The following is a 25,581-nucleotide window of genomic DNA, read 5'->3' on the forward strand; positions in this document are numbered from 1 at the left end:
TCTTTTTGTGTTGTTTTTCATAAAAATGTGAATATTTTTTCTTATTTAAACCAGTGATGAAATCGAAAGACACTTTTTTGTTTATTTGTTTGCTTGTTTGTTTTGATTTAGAATGTGAGCTAAAATAAAAATAAAAATCTTTTTCACAAATCTGGCAAAATGTTAAAAATGTCAAAAATGAAAAAAATCCAAAAAGATTTTCAAAATGAGGAGCATCATTTTTTGTTCAAAATCAAACTTTATCAGTACCTCATAGAGTTCAACATTTACAAAACAGATTTTGGATATTAAAATGTTCCCATCTCCCCCAATTTTTTATGTTTTTTTTAAATAAATAAATGTTTCCCAGTCTGTCTGTACACCTTCTTTAAAATAGACAAAAGCTTGTTATTTAGTTCTCGAGGGAGTGGTATAAATGCTAAATTTTATTTTAAATCAAAATGTAAAAAAGAAAATGTCCTACATAGGTTTTTAAACAGACTTTTTATTATATTAGAAATGCATGAGCATTTCCCCAAATCAATGTAAAATCTACTAAAATAAACTTTCAATGATTTTTATTGTTTGATAAAATGCACAGAAACAAACATGCGTGTCTTCTTTGGTGCAGGAACAAATGTATTCATTTCTTTGCATGTAAAGTCAGACAACATTACATGAAGTGAAAGGTGATCGAATCAATAGATGCAGAAAAAAAAAGCCAAACGGCGGCAAAGCGGAGAAATCCCTGCTGTCTGGCTGCTAAAAACAAGCAGAGAAATCATTAGCGTTGTTGGCGCCGCGGGGTTAATGGTTCAATCAATGTCAAGCGCCGAAAATAAAGTTAGAAATCGGACAATCTGTCGGCTGGATGCCGCAGGTTCAGACCCAGGAGCTCCCAGAGCGCGTGGAGGCTGACCGCCGGCGCAACAGCGACACGCTGAGGTCACAGGCGGAACTGCACCCCCGGAGAAACAGAGAAGATAGATTGAAAATATTACATTAAAAATGGGATGGAAACATTTACTAAAGAAAAAGATTAAAAATGTGTATCTAAATAAATAGGCGAAAATTGTGCTAAAAAACAAAAGACTGCAGAGATTGCTGCTGATTTAAACTGTATATGCGCTGCAGCACCTCCCTATGGCAGAAGAGCAAAACTGCAGAAAAACAAGCTGGAGAAAAATTTTGCCAAAACACATTTTTGTCAGTATAACTTGAGGTTTTATCAGCAATTTGACTATTTAATTAAACTTTAATGACTGTTTTAAAATATGGCTTTTCAATACACATTCAATTATTGTACATATGAGGAAAACAATGAGAAAAACGGACAAATAACAGCCAAAATTTTTTTTTAATAAGCTAATTTTTGTTTATTAAAGTTTGTTTATTTCTTTCATTTACGTGGATCTAGATCAAACTTAAGCCAATATCTCTGATTATTTTCTTCATAAGATCAAAAGAATAAAGCTTCAAACTCCTTACAGCAAAAATAAATCATGTAAAATTGCAGTTTGTTCAAGCGTGGAGCGATGTTGCCCTCTAGAGGCTGCAGAAAACCAAACCTGCAGCAGCAGGTCAGCTGTGTTAGTCTGAACAGAGAGGTTCAGCTGTCGGATCCCAATATAGCCGGGTATTAATAGAGTGAGGTCTGTGATGGACCTCACCGCCCGTCCTGACGGCACTGAGCAAGACTTCTGTCAGAGGTAGGTGCTGAAAGAGAGGAAGAGGAAGGCTTTCTGTTGAATTTGATGAAGACTGAGGGAAGGGCTGCTGTTTTCTGTGTCCTTCATGCTCTTCAGATCAGCATGGAGGACTTTCAGCAGTTTGAGCAGGACTTCTACCAGACAGGGTATTACATTGACGACCAGGGCAGCACGGTGAAGTACTACAACCCCAGTGCGTACGATCAACACAAAGAGTCTGCACTGCAGAGGTGAGATATGGGTTTGAGAAAAACTCATGTTTTCGTTTATCTTGCTATTAATGTTTTCTTTGAATTTTTTTTTTTTTTGGATAATTTCAAAATAAAGCTTCAGTTTGAAATTGTCATGGAAGTAATGCCGAAGGCTGCAACCAGTTCAACCACAAACATCTTCTGTGTCTGAATTATTGATTTTTATCAAAACACATGAAAAGCGAGGCTTCCTGGAGCTGCTCTTCCTCACCTGTTCGCTCTTGTAAAAGGATCTGCAGCACAAATGGATCACGGAAACCCAACGTTTCTTGTAAAATGTGTTTGGTTCCTCCAGCGGATTCGACGATCCTGATCCAGATGTTCTGGGATCCTTCATGGAGCAGCAGTACAGCGGGCAGATCTACTCTCCACAGACGTCCAGCAGCTCCGGAATGAAAACCTCTGAAGAAGAAGAAGAACCTCCGCTGCTTGTTGGTGAAGAATCTTCTTCTATATCTCAGATAAATAAACCTTCCTCCAAAGTTTAACTAGGCGTTTGTTGGTTTTTTGAAGTTTGGATTCTTCCTTCAGGAGTTGCTCTCTCTGTTTGTTCTTTTCAGAGCTTGGAGTGGACTTTGATCACATGTGGCAGAAGACGCTCACGGTGTTGAACCCCTTCATGCCTGCAGACGGGAGCATCATGAACGAGACAGATCTGACGGGGCCCATCCTCTTCTGCGTCGCTCTGGGCTGCGCTCTAATGATGGTTAGGGGCCACAGCACAGATGGAATTCAAACAAAATCACACATACTTATTAACTTTTGTCAAGATTCACAAAATTGACTTGACCGATTCATTTTCCAAAAGTTTTCCTTATTATTTTTTATTTTAAATAATCTAGATGTTTCCAAACCTTTAAAAGAATAACTTCTTTGTTTAAAAATCATCTTCGGATCTGTTTTCAAAGCATTTTCAGCAGTTTTTTAATTATGAATACGCCATTTTTAGCCAAAATTCACTAAACTTGTGTCGTTTTCTTGGACATAATTTCTGCAGCTGGAGTTTATTAGAAATTCACCTCTTAGTTGTGGGCGGGACCGTTAGTGCAGAGCAACCCCGCCCCCTTCTCCATCCCAGGTGCAGGGAAGCTTGTGTCCCGCCTGGCATATTTACTACAGCATGTTTTCATCTGCTCCTGATTCACAATGATTTGAATGAAAAACAAAAAATACTTTTGTCCTTCATCATGAGGTAAAACACCAAAAACACGATGTAACGAAGATAATGTTTGAATCTGATCCGTCCAGGCGGGAAAAGTCCACTTTGGCTTCGTTTATGGCATCAGTGCCACCGGCTGCGTTGGGATGTTCGTCCTCCTGAGCCTCATGAGCTCCCTGGCCGTGTCCCACGGCTGTGTGGCCAGCGTCCTGGGCTACTGCCTCCTGCCCATCGTCGGTCTCTCTGTGTTCGCCGTCTTCCACTCTTTGCAGTAAGTCCAGCAAGCCGTCGAAGTTGCTGTAATAAAATGTGCATTCATGCGTGCGAGTTAGATTCCTTACATTGGAGGGCAATCTTTGTGAGGTCACTATAGGAAAAAACCAAACAGTTCCTTTGACCTTTGTTTCTCTGATGTCCCACGATGAACTTGATCAAATAAGAAAATGTCCTTCACTGTGAGAGTCTCAGCTTAGTTATCTGAGAAAAGAAAGGCGTTATCTCCACCTTCACCACAGCTCCTGGAGGTTCTCAGTCCAGTCAAAAGAGGAGGAACCTTCAGTCTCATTTGTGGGAGTTATAAACCAGTCCATAAGGCAGCAAAATACTTCAGAAATGTCTCATTTAGTAGTAAAAAAAAACCAATAACACTAGGTTTCTCTGATGTGTGATCTCGTTGACCTCATGGGATTTCTGTGGTTTTTGGTTCACAGAGGCATCCTTGGAATAGTTCTGGCCGTGCTGGCCGTCTGTTGGTGCAGCTTCTCTGCCTCAAAGATCTTCATCTCCACCCTGCAGATGCAGGACCAGCAGCTGTTGGTGTTTTACCCGTGCTCTCTGCTGTACGGACTCTTCACTCTGCTCACCGTCTTTTGAACCAGAACCCAGACGAACCTCAACGATTCCTGTCAGATGATCCTCAAAGAAGTTGTATTGCAAAAAATGGGTCTGAACTTATACTGTATTTAAAATATACAATTTTTATTTTTAATGTTACCATGTATTATGAATGTTTGGGAATTTTTTTCTACAGACCTTTGCTCTAAATGCTTCTTTTCGAAGTCCGTAACCTATTTGTGATGCGATGAGACATGAACAAAAAAATGCAGAGAAAGTAAACAAAAGTCCTCCGTTTTGCTGATGACATGTTTTTCTTTAAGCAAAAGAATAAGCTCCCTTTTTTATATTTAAGCTTCAGCCACAACTGCTCTTCTGGGTATATGGACTGCCTGCAGTGCACCAACTTGTTTACTGTTTCTTTTTTTAAAGTCCCACTCCAATCATCTTTTGATCTTTTTTCAAAGCATTCCCAGTGTTTTTTTTAAAAGATGAGTATGCAGTTTTTGCCAAAATCAAAAAACATGTTGTTTTCTTGGACATAGTTTCTGCACTGTGGCAGGAGTTCATAAGAAACTCACCCTTTCTTAGAAATACAATTTTATTCTTAATTTTCTTTTTATGTGTCCTCCATTAGGACAAAAATGTAACATGAGCATGTTAAAAAACACCCAGAACACATTTTTTTTAGCAGTGTGTCTTTAACCCTTGTGCTATCCTAGGCACTTTACCATTGGGAGTTGGGTCATCTAGACCCACTAGACCTAGAACCTTTTTTCTTCAATGATTTGTGATCTTCACTGGTGTCCATGGATTACATGAAATCTTTCCACTTTTGTCATGGTAGGGAGAACACGTCAATGTAAAAGCCCGTCCACACCGGGACGAATTTCGCGGGCGATATTTGCCGACGTTTAACGGCTCGTGACTAAACAAAGGGCACCAATGTGAGTGTGCTCACCGACGCGAAAAACGCCATGCGTAAAAGCGTCATTTTTAAAAAAATGCCTCGGGTTCGTTTTTTGGTTTGACGCGCCGCGTCAAAAACTATACGACCAATGAGAATGGCGCTTTTGCACACGTGTCTGGAGCTTCTGAAGTTACAGGAAAACACAACTTGGGGGCGCTCAAACACAAAACTGTCTTGCTGAGCACACATACGTCACGGCGAAGAAGATATATGCCAAGAAGCGTCTACACTGCCGCGAAGAAATAAGACGAGGAAGATGCACTCACTGACGGACATTCTAAAATATCCCCGAAAACGCTCATGATACATTTTCAGCTCTTGTACCAGTCGATAAAACTCCCCATGTTCTTCTCTTCTCGTAACTATGGGATGTACCCAAAATCGACGTCTTTTCCGGCGTCTTTTATCATTCAACAGAACAATAATTTCTTCATCGCTGGAACTGGAGCTGGAGCTACTGGTGCTTGAAATATTCATGTTTTCTTTGTTTGATTCTGACAAGTGCGTAAATACTCGCTCTCTTCTTCTGCGTGAAGAGCGAATTTAAGAAGCGTAAAGTTGCGCAGCGCCACCTCGTGTACATAGGGTATTTCCTTTTTTACATTAAGCGCCATCTAATGTCAGGGAATGAAATTGCATGTTCGCTCGGCTCATCGTCAGCGAAAATCGCCTGGGTGTGAACACAAAAAACGTGGCGAAAAACGCTGGTGAATATTCGTCCCGGTGTGTACGGGCCTTAAGGGTGGGGTCATCCAAGATAGCACAAGGGTTACAGACAGGATCTCTATCTCTCCCTTCTCTTGTTCTGTGAACCTCAGCCTCTCTGTCTCCATGCATCATAAAAAAACAAACCCTTTTGTTCTTTAGTCTGGCAGCAGAGGGAGGCAGAACATCACAGTTCTGGGTGCTAAAACTGTTCAGAACATCCACTTCCTCTCATCTGCACTCAGCTTTTTTAGAAATCCGGAAAATATGTTTGGCTCTCAGGTTTCAGTTTGTGTCTGACGTTTTCCTGTTGTGAAGAACTATGGCTGTCCATTGAGCCAACAAGAAGCATGTTAGCAACTGTGAAGAAGTCAGAGGAGTGAAAGTCTAAGATGAATGAGGGAGCGAACTGGCTCCGACAGCTGCTGACTCAGTGATGCTCTGCAGACAACTTTCCTTCACGGCATGAGGAGACTCAGGGGGGGAGATGTCCGCTCGGCTCGCTGTGATATTAACAATGGGTGGGTTGTGAGCAGGAGGGTCAGGTGGATCCGGTCCCTCAGGTGCACCTCCGGCTCGGTGAGGTTGACCTGCGAGGTAAAGAGGACCCCATCTCCGCCTGCTCTGTGTTTTTTCTCTGAAACTGACGACGTAAAGCTGAACTCCATCCCTGACCTGAAGGCTGAAGCTCTGCAGGGCTGATGGGTCAAAGCTGGACGTTTCAGTCATGAGACCTGGATTTCACCTGAAAACATTTGACCTGAGCTCAGTTATGAGACTTCCAACACATTTTCATCAATTATTTAAGGACATTGCAGGACAGAAGAGCCAAAATGATCCAAAGTGTAGGTGGACTAGGAGAAGAAGAGGGCACCTTCACTCTTTAAAGAGTCTTTTAAACCTGATTGTGTCTGGGAGAGCTGTGACTGGAAAGCAATATATAAAAGGAGGACTCTAAACTGCTGTTGTGTAAGAAAATCTATGACTGAACTTCCTCTCTAGCTTTTTTTTTTTTTTTTTAACTTGTCCTGTCCAACAGCTGGGCAGACAGATGAGAGCTGAGGGCCTCTTGTGTTGGACATATTTTACTTTAACAACAGGGGTTATTAATCTTCAGACAAACCAAAGGTATGTCTGAATAAACCCCTTTTGTAATTGAGGCCAAACTTTATTAATTTCAAACATGTTTGAAGATCTTTGGTGTTGGACCGGACGGAAAAGGAAAGAGGGGAAGAAGAGAGAGGGACGTTAGAGAGGGGGGGGGAAGGAGGGTGATAGTAGGAGAGGAAGGGGGATAAGACCATGAAGCAGCATAAAGCAACAAGTTTACTGGTTGTTAATCACCATGATAAGGCTCAAATGCAGTACAAAAAGGGCGGAGCCTGTCCACACACACACCCAAGTGTCTAACACACCTGCTAGCTGCAAAAATGTCCATCTGTCGACGTGTACACAAAAAATATAGTGCTCACACGCATACTTATGCCTTAAAACCAACTAGTGTGAAACATTTCACTCATTCAGTCACGCAAACCGCCAGTGCAAAGGTGAGCCAACACCCGTGCTCAGGTGAGTGCTCATGTTCTTCTAAAATGGATGGTGGAATGTGTAAAGAAGGAGGGAGAGCGCCCAGCCATCCCCACCCCAAGACCCCCACCGCAGCAGCAGCGGCAGCCGGAAACCCCCCAGAGCCACACGGAAACCGGCAGGGAACAACCGCCGCCCGGGCGACCAAGCCCGCCACCCAGGCCAGGGCCGGCAGGACCGCCACAAGGCCCCCAGAGCCAGAGAGCAGGGAGGCACGGAGGGAAAGAGAGGGCCGCCCCAGCCCAACCAGGAGAACAGCCCCCCCGCCGCGCCGGGAGAACCCAACGCAGGTCCCCACCGGAGAAGGACACCCACAGCCCCAGACGAGCACCCCACCACCACCCAGGAGTTCTGGGCATCCCCCCGCCCCAACCCCAGGTACGAGCCAGGACCCCCCAAGGGAGACCCGCCCCGCACTCCAGGCAGCCATCCGCCCGGCCCATGGTTGGTCCAGGGAGGAGCAAGGCAGGGGCCCGCCGCCCCCGCCCAGGAATGGGGGAACCCCGGGGAAAAAAAAAAGAGGGCCCACAAGGGGTGTTGTAAATATGGCCCGACCAGGCTCGGCCACAGTTGGAAATTTGGCGGGGCCCAGCGCTCAGGAGCAAGGACCAGAACCCACCCCCCAGGGACACCAACACCCCCGGCTCAGATGTAATGTGAACCCCCCCACCGCGCGGAGAGAGCACCGCCGGGCCCAGGAAGCCGGCACCACGGGGACACGGCCGCCGTTGCAAGGGGCCCGTACCCCCCACCAGGGAAGAGGCAGGGGACAGATGGTCCCAGGTCCCACCTTCCTTGCAAAATGTGTGTGCGTGTATGTGTGTTTAAGAGGGTGTGTGTGTGCATGTGTGTGTGTTTATGTAGGGATGTATATATTGAGGGGGGAGGGGTGTGTGTACTAAGGGGGGTGCAGTTAAAATTGGCGGGTAGGGCACTAAGGGGACATCTCCTGATTACTCACAGTGATGTCCCCTCACCCTCCCCACCAAGGGGCCCTAAATGTCTAAGGTGCGGTTAAAATTGGCGGGTAGGGTGCTAGGAGGACATCTGCTGCTTGCTGGCGGTGATGTCCAAGCACCCCCCCTACCAAGGGCCCTACATGTCTAAGGTGCAAATAAAACCGAAAGAGGGGGGGCCCACTCCATACGGCAACCATAGGAGGGGGGGGCCACTGCCTAGTAACCCCCCCCCCCCCCCCCCCCCAAGGCTCATCGCAGGCCAAGCCCCCCCCCCATCACCCTATTATGAGGTTATATGAGGAAGGGGGTAAATTGGGAAGAGGAGAGGTGAGGAAGAGGAGCTCCAGGAATCCTCTCTAGCTTCACTGGAGCATGAAACCTCACTGGTCTTCATCGGATGACAACTACTCGCACGCTAAAGCAGAAAGGAGTCTCTGGAATGTTTCAGATGTTTCTAATTTTTCTCGTGAAAATAATAAACTGATCTCTCAGAAATCTTTCAAGTTCCACTCCGATCTTCTTTTATTTATTTTCAAGGCATTCCCAGTGGCCTTTTAATGATAATTATCCCGTTTTTAGCCAAAAAAAAGAAAAAAGCCATGTCATTTTAGGACATAGTTTCTGCAGAGCAGCAGGGGGTCATTAGAAATTCACCTCTAAATTAGGGTTGGCACAGGTCAAGCTTGTCCCCTTATCATCCAGTTGAATCGGTTAGTTCAAAAGGGGCCCAAGTCCACATTTTTTTCAAAATAGAGATATTCTATGTTCTATGGTCTTCAAGGGTAAAGCTATCTGATTATGTGCAAAATAGTCCCAAGTCCATTGTAATGTATTGACTATGCTTGACATTTAAAATGCATGAAGTGCTAAATTCCTGGACTTGGGCCTCTCTTGCATGGGTTTTGCTTCATCCCATAGATGGCAGCACTAGTTATCCAATATGACAGCCCCCCTGTATAACTCAAGAAGAGCCTAAGTCCAGAGACTTTAGTTTGCTAGTCCTGTGAAGTGATAAAAGTGAGGAGCTTCTTATTAGAGCATTTGTAAGCTATGAACTGGTGCTAAATCTGGGTTAAAGTATGAATCTTTTGGTGTAGCCTCCCTTTAAGCTATGTACTTAAAATCATTTCCTGGAAAGCAAACCTCTTGGACTTGGGTCCCTTTTGAACAAACCGATTCAATTGTTTAAGTGCTCTCCCACTAGCTTACAGCCCCCTCTCAACCGGCGAGCAATATTGGAGCTATCCAGCCGTACAGTTTTGATCCAGATTCCAAGACGTACATGGATCTATTTGTCTGCAACTGGATTCATCAGAAGGGGGCGGAGCATAGAACTTGTGGTTTGGCGCAGTTGCTTCTGGGTCACACCTACAAGCTTTTATCAAATGTCACTTTTTGTCTGCTCTTTATTAACAAGGATTTCAATAAAGAAATAATCAAATGTAATTTTAAGCTTAATTGTTTTTTACCCATGAGCAGAAAATACCACAAGAACATGTTAAAAACTCAATTTTCATCAGAGTGGGTCTTTCAGAATTTTCCCATTTGTCTCAATTTTTTTCCTTTATTGGCTTCCAATGTCATGACGTCTAACTTAATTGTTGCCAACTTGCTTTTGCTGACTTTAGAACTGTTGCCTACGAGTTTCACACAACCTGTGTGTAAACTTTATATGCATTTGAGGTCAAGTTTTCTTTAGAATCTGTGAAACATCCATGAAATTATAATTCAGTGTAAAGAGTTGTTAGTTTTCTTCCATTTTCCTGTTTGGTTGGATGCAAAGTGAGTCTGGGCTGAGCAAACTCAGTCCAGTGAAATTCTTCCATTGAGCCAACACTCAGTTTTTTCCCAAAGCTTTTCATGTTTGAGACTAACTTTGTCTGGAGCTACAATGGCTTGGTGTCAGACACTTCAACATGACAGCATCACAAGAGCAACAAAAGAGTGACACAGTAGACAACCTGACAAGGAACAACTAAAGACCAGAGGCTGTGGATGATCTTTAACCTACACCTGGAGTGACTGACAACTCAAAACAGAACAAGATGATAACCAATAAAAAAAAACAAATCTTTAATCCTCAACCGAGAACACGCCTGAAAAACCAAACCAAAGCGCTCCATCCTCACACCACCAGGGTCTGCCAGCAGATAACAGTTTTCTTGGCTCATTCCTTTTAAAATGATCTGGGATACTGATCGGCTGCACGATTTGTGTTGCCATCCCAGATGCCTGTGAGAGCGGAGTGTTTACATGAAGCTTCCTTACGGTGCAGTGATGTTTCAGTGAGATTGGAGAGTAAAACTTTCTGTTTCTTTAACTCCATCTTCGAACTACCATTACTCTTCCACTGTTTACTGTTTACAATTAATGCAATGGATTCTGAAGCTATAAAAAAGTAGCTTTGTGCATGTCGTATATTGGCGCAAAGCCGCTTTTTTCTGCTCCGTTGGAATTATTTTAATTATGCAAACAGTTGAAGAATCACAGTTGTTGGAAGAGCGCATCATATTTGTGTCGCTGGCGACTGCTCTGGTATTATGAAGGTTGATAACAACTGTTGATGACATGTTTTTCTGTGGAGGAACCGTTGACTCTACTCTACGACCTTAACTGAGCCCCTACCCTCCCCTGTATAAGAAAGGACAGAGTAGGCTGTTCTTCCCGAGAAAGCTAAGGTCTTTTGACGTGTGTGCCGACATGTTGCTCCGCTTTTATCAGTCGGTCGTGGCAAGTGCTGTTTTCTATGGGGTCGTATGCTGGGGTGGCAGTATGACCACAAGGGATTTCGGTTGGACAAACTGATAAAGAAGTGTGCATCTGTGATCAGGAGGAGGGTGGACACAGGGGGAACTGTGCTGTAGAAGAGGATGAAGGCCTTAACGCAAAGAACTCTGGGCAATTCCAGACATCCTTTGCACAACACAATGTCTGCACAGAGGTGGACACGGAGTAATAGGCTCCTTTCACTGCGCTGCAGGACAGAGTGCTTTAAGATCTATCGATCCATCCGTCCGTCCGTCCATCCATCAATCCATCTCTGACTCTATCACAGTAGTACGTTTAAAAGTTGTCATCTGGACTTGGTTAATAAAGTTGTAAATGTTTCACCTTTCATCCAAAAGGATTTGTCAATTCTGAAATAGCTGGTAAAAGAGCTGGTTTATATGTGCTCAAGGGGGAGGAGCCAGACCTGAAACTGGATGGTATTGTTTACGCAGACTAAATGGTTTCAGGTCGTCAGGAGTCCTTTGTCCTCAGCTGGAGTTACGGAGACAGTGGCTACCCTGCATACGATTGACGTTATTTACGTACAACTTAAGTTAATTAGGCACAAACTGCATAATTCTTAACCCACCAAAAATGTTGTCAAGTTTAAAATCGCATTTACGTAACGACCTGTCGGCCGAAACCCTTGACGGACATTGCCGAATGACGAACGCAAGAAACACTTATAAATTAGGTATGTCATGCACATATCACTTCAATTTCATATGTGGGAAATGTGGATGTGTGACATGGCCTTAACGACAAAGGGTCTAAACAAACAAGCAAACCAACAAACAAACAAACAAATAAAAAGGAGAAAATCAATAAATTAATTACATATGGTGGTTAAAATGGCCGAGCCCTTTCCTTGTTGAGTGTAGCCATACTGGTTTAAAAGTTTTATGTCATTTGGAATAAAAGATGTTTTCAACCTGTTTGTTTTTTACGACAGTCTGAGGGCGACATTAAAAAACCTGGAGGATAGGAAGGGCTCATGTGTTAAAATGATGTTTTCTTTGCTTCCTCAACCACCTGCTTCTCCCTCTAGAAGGTCATATTCTTCGGTTGATGTCAGTGATCTTACAGCACATCCGGGATCCACTGAAGTCTGCCGCCTTATGTTCTGCTTTACGGTTTTTAAATCTGCCCCTTCCAGCCTTTAAAGTGGAACAGGAGTTGGAGTAAAGCCCCCTATTGGTTCTCATCCTGAGGGGGAAAAAAAGTGAAGTGTGGTTCTAAGCTGAGCCCTAACCTGGTTGGAACAGAACTGTTTAACTGGTAAATTCCTCTGAAGGCCTTGTAACACAGTCAAACACTGGATCCCACATCCTCAGCTGGACAAAAGGAAAGCACACGGTTGGCTGAAGGTATAGGGTAAACAATGGCCAGAGATTATGTTTACATGAGTGAGCACGCCCCCCCAACTCCAGAGAGGATAAATGTAGGGGAACACAAGTGCATGTTTGACAGAAAGCAGAGGGAAAGGAGAGGACAGTCCCACGGTGCGGCTCTGAGGAGCAGGCCCACTCTTTCTTCTCCTGACTGTTTGGATTGGTTAAAACAAACACGTCCCTCCGGCCAAGCAGTAGGCTCAAGACAAGCGCTCCCCAGGCCCCACAAAGTCCTTCTGCTACTTTACAATAAACTCTTCTACATGATTTATGGGCTCTCTTCTCGGAGACTCACCTTTCGTTCGCCGCTGCTCCACCGACGTGGATCTGCGACCCTTTATTAACCCGTGTTCCCTGCTCCAACACGACTATTCCCTGCAGCACTTTACAGCCTCCGTGTTGAAGGATATCATGTGGATCAACAATGTTTGGTTCACTTCCTGCATCTGCTGCATTCATGCTAAGAAGAGGTTTCCCTTCTGGATCTACTTTCAAAGCGTTGCCAGTAGTGGTTTTTATTATGATTATGCACTTTTTAGGTAAAATCCCCAAAACTCCAACGTGGTTTTCTAGGACATAGTTTCTGCAGAGCGGCTATCTTTAAAATGAATGCCAATTTTTTTTTAAGCTCTTCAGGGATCCATTTTTGAATTGTTGTTATTTTCCACAAAGTGTCTGGATTAATAAAAAAAAAAAAGTTTTGTTGACATAAAAACTTGCAGTTGTTGACAATTTTAAAGCACTTTTGGATATAGGTTATATAGAACTTAAACCAAAGAATCGATTTATTTAAGTCAAGTTTGGAATTGATTTATTTCAGGCAATCAAAACAAAAAAAACTTAAGAAGATAAAGAAAACAGAAATCTATTTGGATGATTTATCGAGACTCAAATGGAAAATTAAATATATATATATATATATATATATATATGCATCAAATGATTTTGATTTGAAATGGTTTATTTCAAGCAATCAAAAAAGAATAATACACAAAGAACGTTACAATGATCAGTTATACATTCATACAATGATGTATCAAACTTAAATTTAGTATAATTAGACATTAAAAACATGATTGCTTGAAAGGGAGTGGAATGAAGCAAACGTTTATAATCCCACCCCTGTTCTACCGTAACAGTTTTATTACAAGCTTTGTTATTCGGTTCCTAACTTTTATCAGACAGAAATAAGAATCCTGAATTATCAAAAAAGCACAAAACAAAGAATAATTACTTAAATTATTATGTAAAAAATAGACATAATTATTTTAGAAATCAACATGGCAAATGCAGATGAGTTATCTAAAATATGAAGATGCATGTACATCTTGGTAATTCCTGTCTGAACTTGCATTTATCTCCAAACTGAATGGCTGGATGGCTCAAATAGTGCTCGCCATTTTGTTGCACCAGTAATGTTAGGTAGGGGTGGTGAGGGGCTGTAAGGTAGCCCGACAGCATGCAAACAAATGAATGAGTGGTGGGCTTACTCCGCGCCACAATCCAGAGGTTAATTTCTAATGAACTACCGCTGCTCTGCAGAAACGATGTCCTAGAAAACGACACAGGCTTTCAAGATTTTAGCTAAATAAAATGCATAACCATAATAAAAAAAATACTACTGAGAATGCTTTGAAGATACACTCAACTAGATGATTCAGAGATGATTGGAGTGGGACTTTACGGGAAACCGGAAGCTCAAAAGGCCCATCTGTTAAAATGTTGTGTGGCATTGAACCGGTCCCTGGCCTGATAAAGACTGGGGGCTCAATTTGGATGGAAAGAAAGTATGTTTATGTGGAAATAAATATCATTTTAACACTACAGGAAACGACCAAAATCACATCATCTCATGTTTACATTTAAAGATTTAAAATGTACTGGTAGCTGCAGGAATACTGAGAGTTTTTTTTATTTCCAATACTATAGACTTTTCTCATCTTTCCCAGATGGACCCTGGTGTTTGTCTTCAGATGACTCTCCGTTCTCAGCGCTGTGGTGAAATATGGCGTCAGACTAAAATCTGTTTTCACATTACTCACTGATAACAACATCAACTTCGGGGAGTTAACGAGCTAATTTTAGAGTTGCTGTAATTGTTGCACAAGAAAAACAAAAGCAGGTACATCCATTTCAGCGAGATCCTGGGAGAAAGTTGAAAAGTTCATTTGGGTGGTCTGAGGCGGCGAGCACATTGGAACGAGCCGAGCCAAACCAAATACTCAGGTTGTTATCCTGAGAACGCTCGAAGCTCGGTGCTGCTCCAAGCGGGGTTGGGAAAGAAGATGAAAGACGCTGATAAAGAGCTGGCACCACCTTCCTCAAAGTGTCAGAACAAAGATCTGTTAGAGCGTCACACTGTTCCACCAAAATGTCAAACAACGTTACACTTGAGAACAATAAATAAACAGGCTTTATGATTTGGAGAACTGTTGGTTGTAAAAACTGTGCCTTTGATCACAGTGGCTCATGAAATGTTCCAGACAAAGAAAAAATGTGTTATGAGCAATAAGGCATCCTTTTTTTGTCATTTTTGTGCAATAAAGAGACTCATATTCCTCTTTTTTTTTTGCAGACATACCAGGAAGTTGCAAGAACATATGAACCAACTCGTGCCCTCCTATCATGGATGATTAACTATAGAAGTTCTCATCAGAGAGAAGTCACTGCTCTTCCAAAGGCAAAAAAAAGATTAAATAAAATTATACTAATGACTGTTACAGCAGAGAGGCATTTAAAGATCCGATGCCATAATCTTTGTCTGCATCGGCAAGACAAGTTTCTGTTACAAACTAACTTTGAGAAGATAGTTGCTGCAGTCTGCAGTAAATGGTTAATATCTCCACTATTTTTTTATGTGCTATCTTAGATGACCCCACCCTCACATTGACGTTTTAAAGGTGGAAAGATTTCATGTGATCCATGGACACCAGTGAAGATCACAAATCATTGAAGAAAAAAGGTTCAGAGCACTGTCTAGTGGGTCTAGATGACCCAACTCCCAACGTTAAAGTGCCTAGGATAGCACAAGGGCTACATGATCCGAATGGTCTCTAGGGCTGTGGATCATTGGGTCCCATCTTTAGATCTATTTTTAAAGCGTTCTCAGTGGCCGTTTAATGGTGATGATGCCATTTTTAGCAAAAAAAAAACAAACAAACAAAAACCTGCTGATTCTGGGACATAGTTTCTGCAGAGCAGCAGGAGTTCACTCCTGGACTAACCGTGGCCTGGGGGGTGGGGTGGGGGGTGGGCTGGAGCGTTGGGGGGGGGGGGGGTCTTCCCCGGGGGGCCCTGACTCGTGCCTGGGGCTGGGGGATGCCCGGGACGCCTGGGTGGTGGTGGGCTGCCTATCTGGGGCTTGGTGTGCCCCCCTGGGGCGGGGCACCTCGTTGGGCCCCCTGGGCGCGGTGGGAGGGCTGCTCTACGGGTCCGGCTGGGGCTTGCACCTTCTACCCCCTGTGCCCCCTTGTTTCTCTGGCGTTGGGGGCCAGAGAGCTAATTGTTAGTGTCTGTGTTTTCATCAGAACCAAAGGCAGGCCAGTCAAGTTCAAGATTCAAGATGTGGTTTATTGTCATTCCACACATTGTATTTGCAGAGAAATACACAGGTGAGACGAGATGTTGTTTCTCACTAGTGTGACAGTGCGAGGAAGCAAGCAATTCAATAATAACCTAAGAATAAAAACAGCAAATAAATAACAAATAAAATAAAATAAAATAAAATAAAATAAAATAAAATAGAGACCAGCGTTCAGTGTGATTAAAGGGACTACAAGTTGGCAGTTTTCACTCCTGTTTAGGCCGTAAACTCATGAGTGTTTTACTTCCCCTTTTACGGCTCTTCCTGATTTGAAATTAGTGGGCAGAGGACTAAAAAAGTATCAGGATTATTTTTCTGTGGCGCTTTGGTTAGTGACAGGTTCAGTCCTAAAAGAACAAATTCAGATGAAAAATGTTTTATAGACAAACAGCTCAGGAAAGTGTTTTGTGCATTCAGGTTTATGAGATAAATCTGCTGAACAGAAGCTCTGCAAACAGCAAGAAAAAAAACCAGCGAATGTGCTTTTAATTGAATCATTATGTGCTGCAGCTTAAAGCGTAAGTAGCCCGAGCGAGGCTCTTACATTTAGATTAACATTCCAGGGCCTATGAATATTACTGCGCCCATTTAGGACATCAGATTGTGTAATTGCACTAATTGTCGTCATTTGCAAAACAAATAGAGTGGCAGTGACGTGCAGTCAGGAGAGGCAGGTGAGGCAGTGCCTCACCTGTCATTATGGGAAGAAAAAAGAAAAATAAATTCAATTATTATTATATTTAAGTTCAGTAATTTGTGCTTTGCAGTCATTTTCCATTTAAATGTATCATTTTTGGGTGTTTTTTCTTTTCAAAATCGCTGAATTTCCGCATTTGCCGTTCAGATACTAAGAAGTGACGTGCGATGAGGCACCAGCCCGCTGAGCCTCACCTTGGATTGCGCAATACCTATGCAGTCAGTCGGTACTGCTGTCTCTCTGTATGTCGGTTCAATCACTTGTACTATATGAGCTGAGTTTACATAATTTAACAGACGTATATGATGTACAGTGTTTGTTTTTATAAATAACTGTGAGGGACGTGTTTCTTGTGCTGAACGCTAAACGCCGGCAAAAAAGCAACTGGGTGAGGCCAGAAGTTCCCGTGCCTCAAGTTAGGGGGCGCCGATGAGCCCTGAGATTATGACGCTAAAAATAATAGAAGAAGTGATAGCAAGCGGCAAGTCATTTTCTTCAGAAGGAGCGGCATATGGGCTTTATTTACAAGTAAAGGTAAGATGATAATAAGGTTTGTGCTTTTTTCTATGCTGCAGTTTGTATATGAAAAAACATGTTGAAATGATATTTTAAACAAAACACGTTAACTGTTGTCAATTTAATGGTGAATAAGTTACTCAGTATGGTTCATATGTTTGTAAATCTGATTGATGACGTCAGTGCCTCACCAGCCATTAACCTCACCGCACGTCACTGTAGAGTGGAGCTGCCTTTAGAAATGGCCCAGGAGCGTTTGATGGCTTTGATAAAGCGGCTGCCTTTGTGCTTCTGCATTGTTGCCCAGCTCTCCATAAATGATCCAGAAAATATCCTAATGAACGGTCCAGGTGGGAAAGTCATGAATCCTGGAGGTCCCGCTACCATTTCATACCAGCAGAAGTGTGCTGTTTACGGGTCACCTGGAGAGTAAACATTCCCGGCTAATTGCTGCTCTCGGGGCAGCCAGCATGGCTGACTGAGGCTAAACTAACCCCTGATATCTGAGCCGACCCTCCACACACCCGCACACACACACACACACACCCACACACACAGGCTGTGTGGTGTTAATGAAGCAGGTCCCTCAGCATTATTCTATTACCCGCACCTGATTTGAAATCCCCGAGCGTGACGAGGAGCACCCCCCCCGCCTCCGGGTCACCAGCAGAGGAGGCGCATTCATCATCAAGCAGATTCAGGAGGAGGGGTCGCATTTCAGTTTGTTTTTCTCCTCAAATCTTTTCTGGCTTTGCTGGTCACGTGACCGTCGAAGGTGGACGCCGCTCTGAAAAAAGGTTCTGGATGGTCCGGTTTCAGCGCCGCAGCTGCCGCAGGAGGACAGAAGGTCGACCAAACGGAGCACGCTCTCCTCCAGCAACTCCGAAATGATCACGCAGAAAGGTCTGGTCGTCATCTCACTGCAAGGCCTGCTTTCACAGAACTTCCTGTTTTTCTGGTTTCCATTACAAGCATAACGTTCATTTATAGGATGAGCCGAGGATGAAGAACCCCTCAACCTGAGCTAAGATGCTGCCCCCTTTCACTAAAAAACACATCACTATAGCAACGGAAAGAAAGGAATAAACTTTGTCTAAATCAAGAGAGATGCTCCCTAGAGAGTAACCAGCAAAAGCTGGACTAAAATGAGTAAAAGGGGCAAGAAAAACAATCCTTCTGCACAATCCTGCAAAAGTTTTTTTAATGCACGCAAATAAGATTTGATTGTTTCACTCCGTTGGTTTTAAACAAATGCTCACAAAAAGGAAAGCTCTGCTGTAAATGTATAAATTAAGTTTAGTTTATTGGGTACAGCTTTGGTTCAGATTTTAGAAAAAAGAAAATCAGAATAAAACAGCTGATTATCTCCATTTTCTTCATGAATAAAAAAATCCAAACCTAAAGTGTTTGATCATCAACTATATATATATATAAAAATGGTTTTAAATTCCTCCGAGGTGTTTGTCGCAAACGTCTTCAAAGCGTTTTACTGCGTCTTTTATTCTGAAAGGGTTGAAGCGGAAGCTGTTGTACGGGCCTTTTCTGATCTTTGGTTTTGTCAAAATAAAACGGCTACTGAAAGAATAATTTCTTGAGCTCAGGGGCGAACAGACTACGGGGGCCACAAGCGGCCCATTAAATTGTTTAATCTGGCCGCAAAACTAGAATAAATTGTAATTCATAATCATAATTATTGTTTAATTTTTTTCCCTGTGTCTCGGGCGTCTCCCACTACAGAAAGAAAATTCTTAACATGAAGAAAATTCACGTGGTGTTGGAAGATTTGTTGTTTTTCTCACGTTCGAGTCATTTTTCCGATCATTCCAACAGAAACATGAATGCAGCATTTCTCTACGTTTTTCCAGAGGGACGTCAATCCATAGCTGCAACTGGCACTAAAATGAGTTGAAAGTTTTGAAATGGAAACTCCCAAACGCTCTGTACATTAGTTTTTAATTTCAAAATGAAGCCTGTTTTTTGTCCAAATGCCATCTTATTTCTTTATCCCAAAAACACTCCACGTATCTGTTCCTGTTCCAGTCCTTCTGTCAAATTTTAGACCCCTTTGTGGCCCACGAGTCAAAAAGTTTGCCCACCCCTGCTATAGCGCCATGAATGGCAACCCTGGAACATGAATACAACAGCTTCAGCCGTCGTTGGACAGCATCAGATGTGGTCACGAATATTCCTGAGAGCGTCATTCCGGCATGCGTCCGACGGCAGCGGGAACTTCAAACAGCAGAAAAGACGATGATGATGATGATGATGAAGGCACACCAAGTTTCCACTCCCTGGAGCAGAAACCCTCCTCTTTCTCAGGTGGTTACTCCCACCATGACCTCACTGATGTCCCACAGCTTGCTGGCCACCCGCTGGTCCGTGGCTTTGTCCAGGAGGACTTGAGGCCGGCAATCTGCGAAGCACTTTCCCCGCACGCCTTCCACGTCCGGGCTGGAGGCCAGGTACACTGAGGTGCGCGCCCCCTCCTCGGGGGTCTTGAACAGGCCCCAGGAGAGCAGGTTGAACAGGGGCTTGGCCACCACGGAGACCTGCACGTGCCTTCCCAGGTTGGTCCTGACGATGCCGGGGGTCAACGCGTTCACCGTCACGCCGCTGCCCTCCAGGCGCCGGGCCAGCTCGCAGGTGAACAGCAGGTTGGCCAGTTTGCTGCGGCCGTAGGCGAAGGCTTTGTCGTAGGACTGCTCGCTGTTCAGGTCCTCGAAGTTGATGTCGCCGTGCTTGTAGAGTTTGGAGGAGACCACCACGACGCGGCTGGGCGCCGAACGCTTCAGGAGGTCCAGCAGGAGGTGGGTGAGGAGGAAGTGACCCAGGTGGTTGACCCCAAACTGCATCTCGAAGCCGTCCTCCGTCCGGGTGAGCGGACACTGGTACACGCCGGCGTTGTTGATGAGAACGTCCAGGCGAGGCTCGTCCTGCTCAGCAGAATTCTCCACTTTTATGTCAGTTTTGTTATTACACATTTTTAGAAATGTTAAAATATTTGTTCATTGATTTGATTTATTGGTTAACTGGAGGAGAATCACATTTTTCTGACGTTTTACTGAATAAAAGGCAAAAAATGAGAAAAATAATATCATATTCTGCATCTTAATTCAAATGATCAGCCCAGAATGTGAACTAAATCAACGATTCACCTCTATGATTCCTTGGCAGAAAGCGCGCACGGAGGTCAGCGAGGCCAGGTCCAGATACCGGACCACCACCAGCGAGCCGTCCGCGCCGGTCTGCAGCCGGATGTCCCGGGCCGCCTCCTCGGCTCGGGTCAGGTCCCGGCAGGCCATGATCACCCGGCCCCGCAGCCGCACGATCCCGGCCGCCGTGGCCTTCCCGATGCCGCTGTTCGCTCCGGTCACTATGACCGTCTTTCCGCTCATCATCTCTGCAGGATCCCCGCTCCTCCGGAGCCGCTATCCGGAGCTAATCGGTGCGGATGTTAGCTAGCGTCACGTGACAACAACAACAAACTATGACTCAACTTCCCAAAATGCATAGCGGAAGAAACATGAACTTTTTAATCGTTTTTTTAAACATTAATTTTAGAACCAATAAAATAATGATGATAATAATAATATTAATAACAACAACAACAACAATAATAATCTTAATAATAATAAGTATTTATTTAATTACCCGATTTCAGAAATGTAACATATGAAAATATGAGTTTTTCTGTCAAGTTAACTTTTAACTATACAGTGTTGTCAAAAATTTAAATAAAAACAAAATTGCTCATAATCCCACCAACTACTTCATTTAAGCCTGTATGGACCATTTTAAGCTGACCAAGACGGTTTTTGATGTTTAATGTAAAATAAAGAAGCCAAATATGTTATTTACATGGGTTGATTAGAGTAAATCAAGATTAATATTCATTTATATAGTAATAGTTACCAACCACAGAACAGAATACCAAAGTATATCATGTATTTTATTAATGGACATGAATTTTTCTAGCTTATTGTGCGTTTATTTTGTATTTTAGAATGCTTAAATATGGAGTGATTGTTCCCTTTAAACAAATCTATTGATTTTTGTAAATGAAACACAATTATAACATGAGGGAAAGCTGGAATTTAGCTCTTGTTGAAATGGTAATGAATAATAATTGAATGTGAGCCATTGAATGTCTTGAATAATCACTCCGATGTAAATGGTGTTCCAACATGCTCTTGTTGAATATTTCTGATAATGGAAGATATATATAAACAGAATTGAGATTAAAACTGGATTTCTGGGTTTGCTTTATTCAAATTGTTGTGAATCAGGTACAAAGAAAACGCTTTTGTGACGTAGAAAACACACTGCAGGGCCACAAGGTTCACTTCAGGATGATCCACTTGTAGAAGACTAGATCCATGCACGTCTTTGTTTTCCTCGTCTGAGCTGGAAACTGGATCAAAACCAACCGACTGGATAGATCCGATATTGTTCCATTTCTGTTGCACCATTAGGTCAGGGTGTGAGAGGCTGTAAGCTGGTGAAATCAGAGAGCTTTTAGCAATGGGGAGGGAAAAGCGGGATGGGGTTTCTCTACGCCAATGGTTCCCCCCCAACTCAGAGGTGAATTTGTAATGAACTCCTGCTGCTCTGCTGCTGAAACTATGTCCTATATTGACACAGGTTTTTGATTCTGGCTAAAACTGGCATAATCATAATTAGAAGATCGTTGGAAATGCTTTTCTATATATTGAAGTTGGAGTCTGTTACCAGCGTGCGTAACGTAAACTACATTAAATTTACAAAACTAACGCCTTTCTGTTTAATGTGAGACCCTGAACACATAAGATTTCTGCAAAAACTGTTTTTTGGTGTTATTTTTTAATTTAAATTTTCATCAAAACTGTTTTTTTAGAAGTATTTTTGCACCATTATTGCTTCTAATTTCTTCTACTTACAGCTGCAAGAACACGTGGAGGTTTTCAATGAATGAGCATTTTTCTGTAACTTAAGTGTCCGTGAATTCCTGACCATGAACATCGCTCTGTTTAACCCTAAAGGCTAAGTAAAGGCATGACATTTTTAGGGGCATGTGAAAACACCCCAACTTAAAACTCTCAGTAAAAATCAAATCATTTTAAAAGGTTGAAATAGCAGGAAAATCAATTAAGTGTCAAATGTGACTGAGGGTTCATGCTTAAGGAGCTCTGACACAAAATCGGATGGTTTTATTTTGGAAATCATCACACGGTTTCATCACGCGTGTTTATGGTAAAGATCCGTCTGACTGGTCAGGCAGCCTCTGCTCTTGTTGATCATTGTGTGAAATGAATTGGGCCTTGTTGAACAAAGAGGTGACTTGTGTTATGACTCGGCTCTGTATAAATGAAGTGGGTGGATGTTCTTTGAAGATGTGATGTTCCGGGACGCCCGTAAATGTCAACATGTTAGTCTAAAAATACACAGATGTCCATTAAACGATGGATTTAAAGTTCCTAAAACCACATTAGTACCTCACTGCGGCTCCACGTCCACCAAGTATGAAAGTCTCTCCATCAACATGCTACTGAAAAACCTCATCCTCTCTGCACTTGATTCTCAGATTTCCTAAATAAATCAGTAAAAACCTTTAGAGACCTCTGTGGTCCGTTGCCAAAAAAAACACTGAGTCAAACTTCTTCACTTCCACCGCTGGTACCGAGGCCGGGCTGTTGTGGTTGGTTTCACAGTCGGGGCTCTACCAGCAGCCATAATGCGGTAATAACATCTGTAACATCTGGAAAGCATTGGTGCTAAAGCCAGGCTTGTAACAGACAAATGAGCTTCGTTCCAGACCGCCGCTCCTCAGCAGCTGAGAGGGAAGCTTCTGCGCTCCGGAGACAGAAAGACTCAACCGCCGCACAGCTCATGAAGGCAACGCACGGACAGAAGAGCTCAGAGCAGTTTTGATCTATTCCAAAGTCATGCTGTGTTCATGAAGTCAAGCAGTCCAAGTAACTGGACTTCATGAGCTTTTCAGGAAAACTCTCCAAGCAGAGCTTGAATGCAGAACGGGTCAGCTGACAGGAAGCACCTGGAGGATTTTCAGCTGCAACGTCTTCAGGAAGCTCCTCCAAACTCTAAAATCAGGTCGTGTTTTCCAATTACATGGTTCAGAAACAAAAAAAAAGCAAAACAGTTCTTCTTAATCAAACACTGATTTTGAGTTTTTGATAAAAAATATATTTATTTATCAAAAAAATCCTCCATTGCTTATAAATAACATTTAAGACCCACTGTGATAAAACATGGGATTTTGGTGTCTTTAACCTGTTCTTGTGTCATTTGTCTGATGATGGTGGACATGTATAAAGAAAATGAAATTACATAAAAATAAAATTTTTGAGTATTTCATGATTCAAATCAGGGGCAGACAAAAAATGGTATTTATGAGATAGAAAATGCACTGGGTGGGCCATAAGCTCCTTGCTCCGCTCCTCGCCATTTTTGTTGCATTGTTGTATTGTTAGGTTGGGGGAGTAAGGGGCTTTTTTATAGGGGCAGTGGGAAGCACCAAGGGGCTAGACTTCTGCAGAAGGAGAATCGGTCTGTGACATCGCCAACTGTCACAGAGGAGTTCTGCCTTCTCAGTGTATCCAGTCTGGTTTTATTGGTGGCCGAGGTTGATAACATAAAAGTGGGTCATTCTATCAAGCAGTACAGGAACATCATAACTTGTATAGTCAGCACTTTTCAGGTCATTGTTTTCTTACTTTCTTACTATAGAACTGACACAATCGTATTATGGTGATAATAGCGTGTAGGCAAATGATAATTACATAGTTCCAGCACCAACAGTCAAAACTGAATTTCTTATGAACTCTTGCTGCTCTGCAGAAATTAAAACATCATAGGTTGCTTTTTTTTTTTTAGCAAAAAATTGCGTAATCAATCAAAAGACCACTGGGAATGCCTTGAAAATATAACAAATTATGATCAGAGTGGGTCTTAAAAAGTTCATGGTCAAAAATCATATTGGGTAATTTACTGTCATATTTTTAGTGGACAATCGCCGTTGATCTGCGTTAATTAAAACATCTGTTGAAGAAAGTAAAAGTAAAGGAATTTGAATTAGAAATCAGTTTAAAAATTTAAAACACCAATAATATTTCTTAAATGTATAAATGTACCTAAAACACAGCAGAAGTGATGTTGCATTTTAAACACAGTTTATTTTTTTTTAACAAGGTCACATTTTGTGATATTCGTCTGTTACAAAATGTGACCAGAATTTCAACTTTGGATGTAATATTTGTCGTCTCAGCAGATCTGGGATAGTTGTTACACAGCTTAAAATAACAACTTATTCAAATCAGCGCTTGTATCCCCCACTTTCTCCACCTCTATTCCTTTTATTCTCTTCCACGCCCCCCACCCCCACACATTCTTCCCCTCTCCCTCACACACTAAATGTAACAAATAAATAAAAAATAATAAAAAACAAAAAGTGGTACATAAATGTACACTCTGGTTTTCGCAAATATAACCTTTTTTTTGACTTTGTCTCACAAAGCCACGCCCACTTTTCCTCTTTTTGGGAAACCGTTTTTGTCTGAGCATTGTTTTTTTTTAACGACCAACATGTTGACATTTATTGTTGCATCTATGTTATATCTTTCACTACCTCCGAGTTAAGAATTAAAACGATTTCAGTGAATAAATAAAATCAATGTCAAATAAGATCCAGGTTCTTGTTTTTTCACTATTTTATCAGCCAAATCTACTTTTTTAAACTTTAGTACTATTTTTTGTAATAAATAATTTATTTAAAACGTCAGTTCTCAAGGTTCTTCATCACTTTCATTTTCATCGTAAAATGTTTGCCTCCACCCCTCGTTGTTTTTTTTTGAAGTGTGGGCTGCAGAGCTTTTTCTTGACCTCCTATTTGCTCCTGGTCATAAATATGACTGTGTGAAGCTATAAATAAAAGACCTGACAGATTTAAACTGTGAAAAGGGACCCAGAGTCTTATCGTTCTTGGCCACATCTACTTTTTTTTTCTTTTTTGCTGAAAACACACCAGTCTAGACCATTTCAGAGCCGCATTTATCCATTCCAGTTTTCAGCTTCTACTATTGTTTATGCAACTCAGGACTCTGACTTCATAAATCACACTATATTGACTCTCTAAGGTGATACTCTCTTATTTTATTTGAATACTTTTGGTTGCAAATAACCGTATTTTTATTAAAATTCTGTGAGGTCCTCTCAAGAACCGCTGCCTTTACAACCAAAACTGAAGTATCACCGACGTTGGGAGTTGATGCTCGAACTTTTTTGTGATTCGGAAATTAGACTGAAAGTAAGCCGCAAATTTTTCATTTTGCGTGATCAGCAAATCTGTGGTCAAGTCCCTTTATTGGACTCCGAAACGAGCCGACTGTAACCAGTGAACCTCAGTGATTTGACAGGGGTGAGAACGTCTTTGTTCCACGTCTGAACTCTTTCCTGTCTGCATCTTCACTCAGCTGTCTC

General features: G+C 42.5%; 2 protein-coding genes and 1 long non-coding RNA gene across 3 annotated transcripts; 2 read left to right on the forward strand and 1 right to left on the reverse strand.

The window, feature by feature from the left end:
* Positions 1–1,554: 1,554 nt before the first annotated feature.
* Positions 1,555–4,259, forward strand: LOC101169003 (protein YIPF5-like). Its single transcript, XM_004082421.4, has 6 exons — positions 1,555–1,688; positions 1,785–1,918; positions 2,235–2,374; positions 2,500–2,645; positions 3,188–3,369; positions 3,809–4,259. Exons 2-6 carry the CDS (start codon positions 1,791–1,793, stop codon positions 3,969–3,971), a joined length of 759 nt encoding a protein of 252 aa, XP_004082469.1. The 5' UTR covers positions 1,555–1,688; positions 1,785–1,790; the 3' UTR covers positions 3,972–4,259.
* A 12,636-nt stretch (positions 4,260–16,895) lies between these two features.
* Positions 16,896–18,436, forward strand: LOC105356886. Its single transcript, XR_002872665.1, has 2 exons — positions 16,896–17,127; positions 17,885–18,436. It is a non-coding gene; the product is annotated as an uncharacterized LOC105356886 (long non-coding RNA).
* rdh14 (retinol dehydrogenase 14) lies at positions 18,287–21,353 on the reverse strand. The gene is made up of 2 exons (XM_004082422.4): positions 20,265–21,353; positions 18,287–20,042 (listed from the first exon to the last, which is right to left on the reverse strand). Exons 1-2 carry the CDS (start codon positions 20,505–20,507, stop codon positions 19,425–19,427), a joined length of 861 nt encoding a protein of 286 aa, XP_004082470.2. The 5' UTR covers positions 20,508–21,353; the 3' UTR covers positions 18,287–19,424.
* Positions 21,354–25,581: the final 4,228 nt, after the last annotated feature.

Source organism: Oryzias latipes, chromosome 22, assembly GCF_002234675.1.
Source record: "Oryzias latipes chromosome 22, ASM223467v1".
In the NCBI taxonomy this organism is placed as follows: Eukaryota; Metazoa; Chordata; class Actinopteri; order Beloniformes; family Adrianichthyidae; genus Oryzias; species Oryzias latipes.

Bases quoted from the DNA above. Each gene is read 5' to 3' on its own strand.
- LOC101169003 (XM_004082421.4), top strand. From the start codon at position 1,791: ATGGAGGACTTTCAGCAGTTTGAGCAGGACTTCTACCAGACAGGGTAT. The intron at 1,919-2,234 runs GTGAGATATGGG...TGGTTCCTCCAG, and splicing joins AAAGAGTCTGCACTGCAGAG to CGGATTCGACGATCCTGATC. The intron at 2,646-3,187 runs GTTAGGGGCCAC...TGATCCGTCCAG, and splicing joins TGGGCTGCGCTCTAATGATG to GCGGGAAAAGTCCACTTTGG.
- rdh14 (XM_004082422.4), bottom strand. From the start codon at position 20,507: ATGATGAGCGGAAAGACGGTCATAGTGACCGGAGCGAACAGCGGCATC. The intron at 20,043-20,264 runs GTGAATCGTTGA...TCTGCTGAGCAG, and splicing joins TCTGCCAAGGAATCATAGAG to GACGAGCCTCGCCTGGACGT.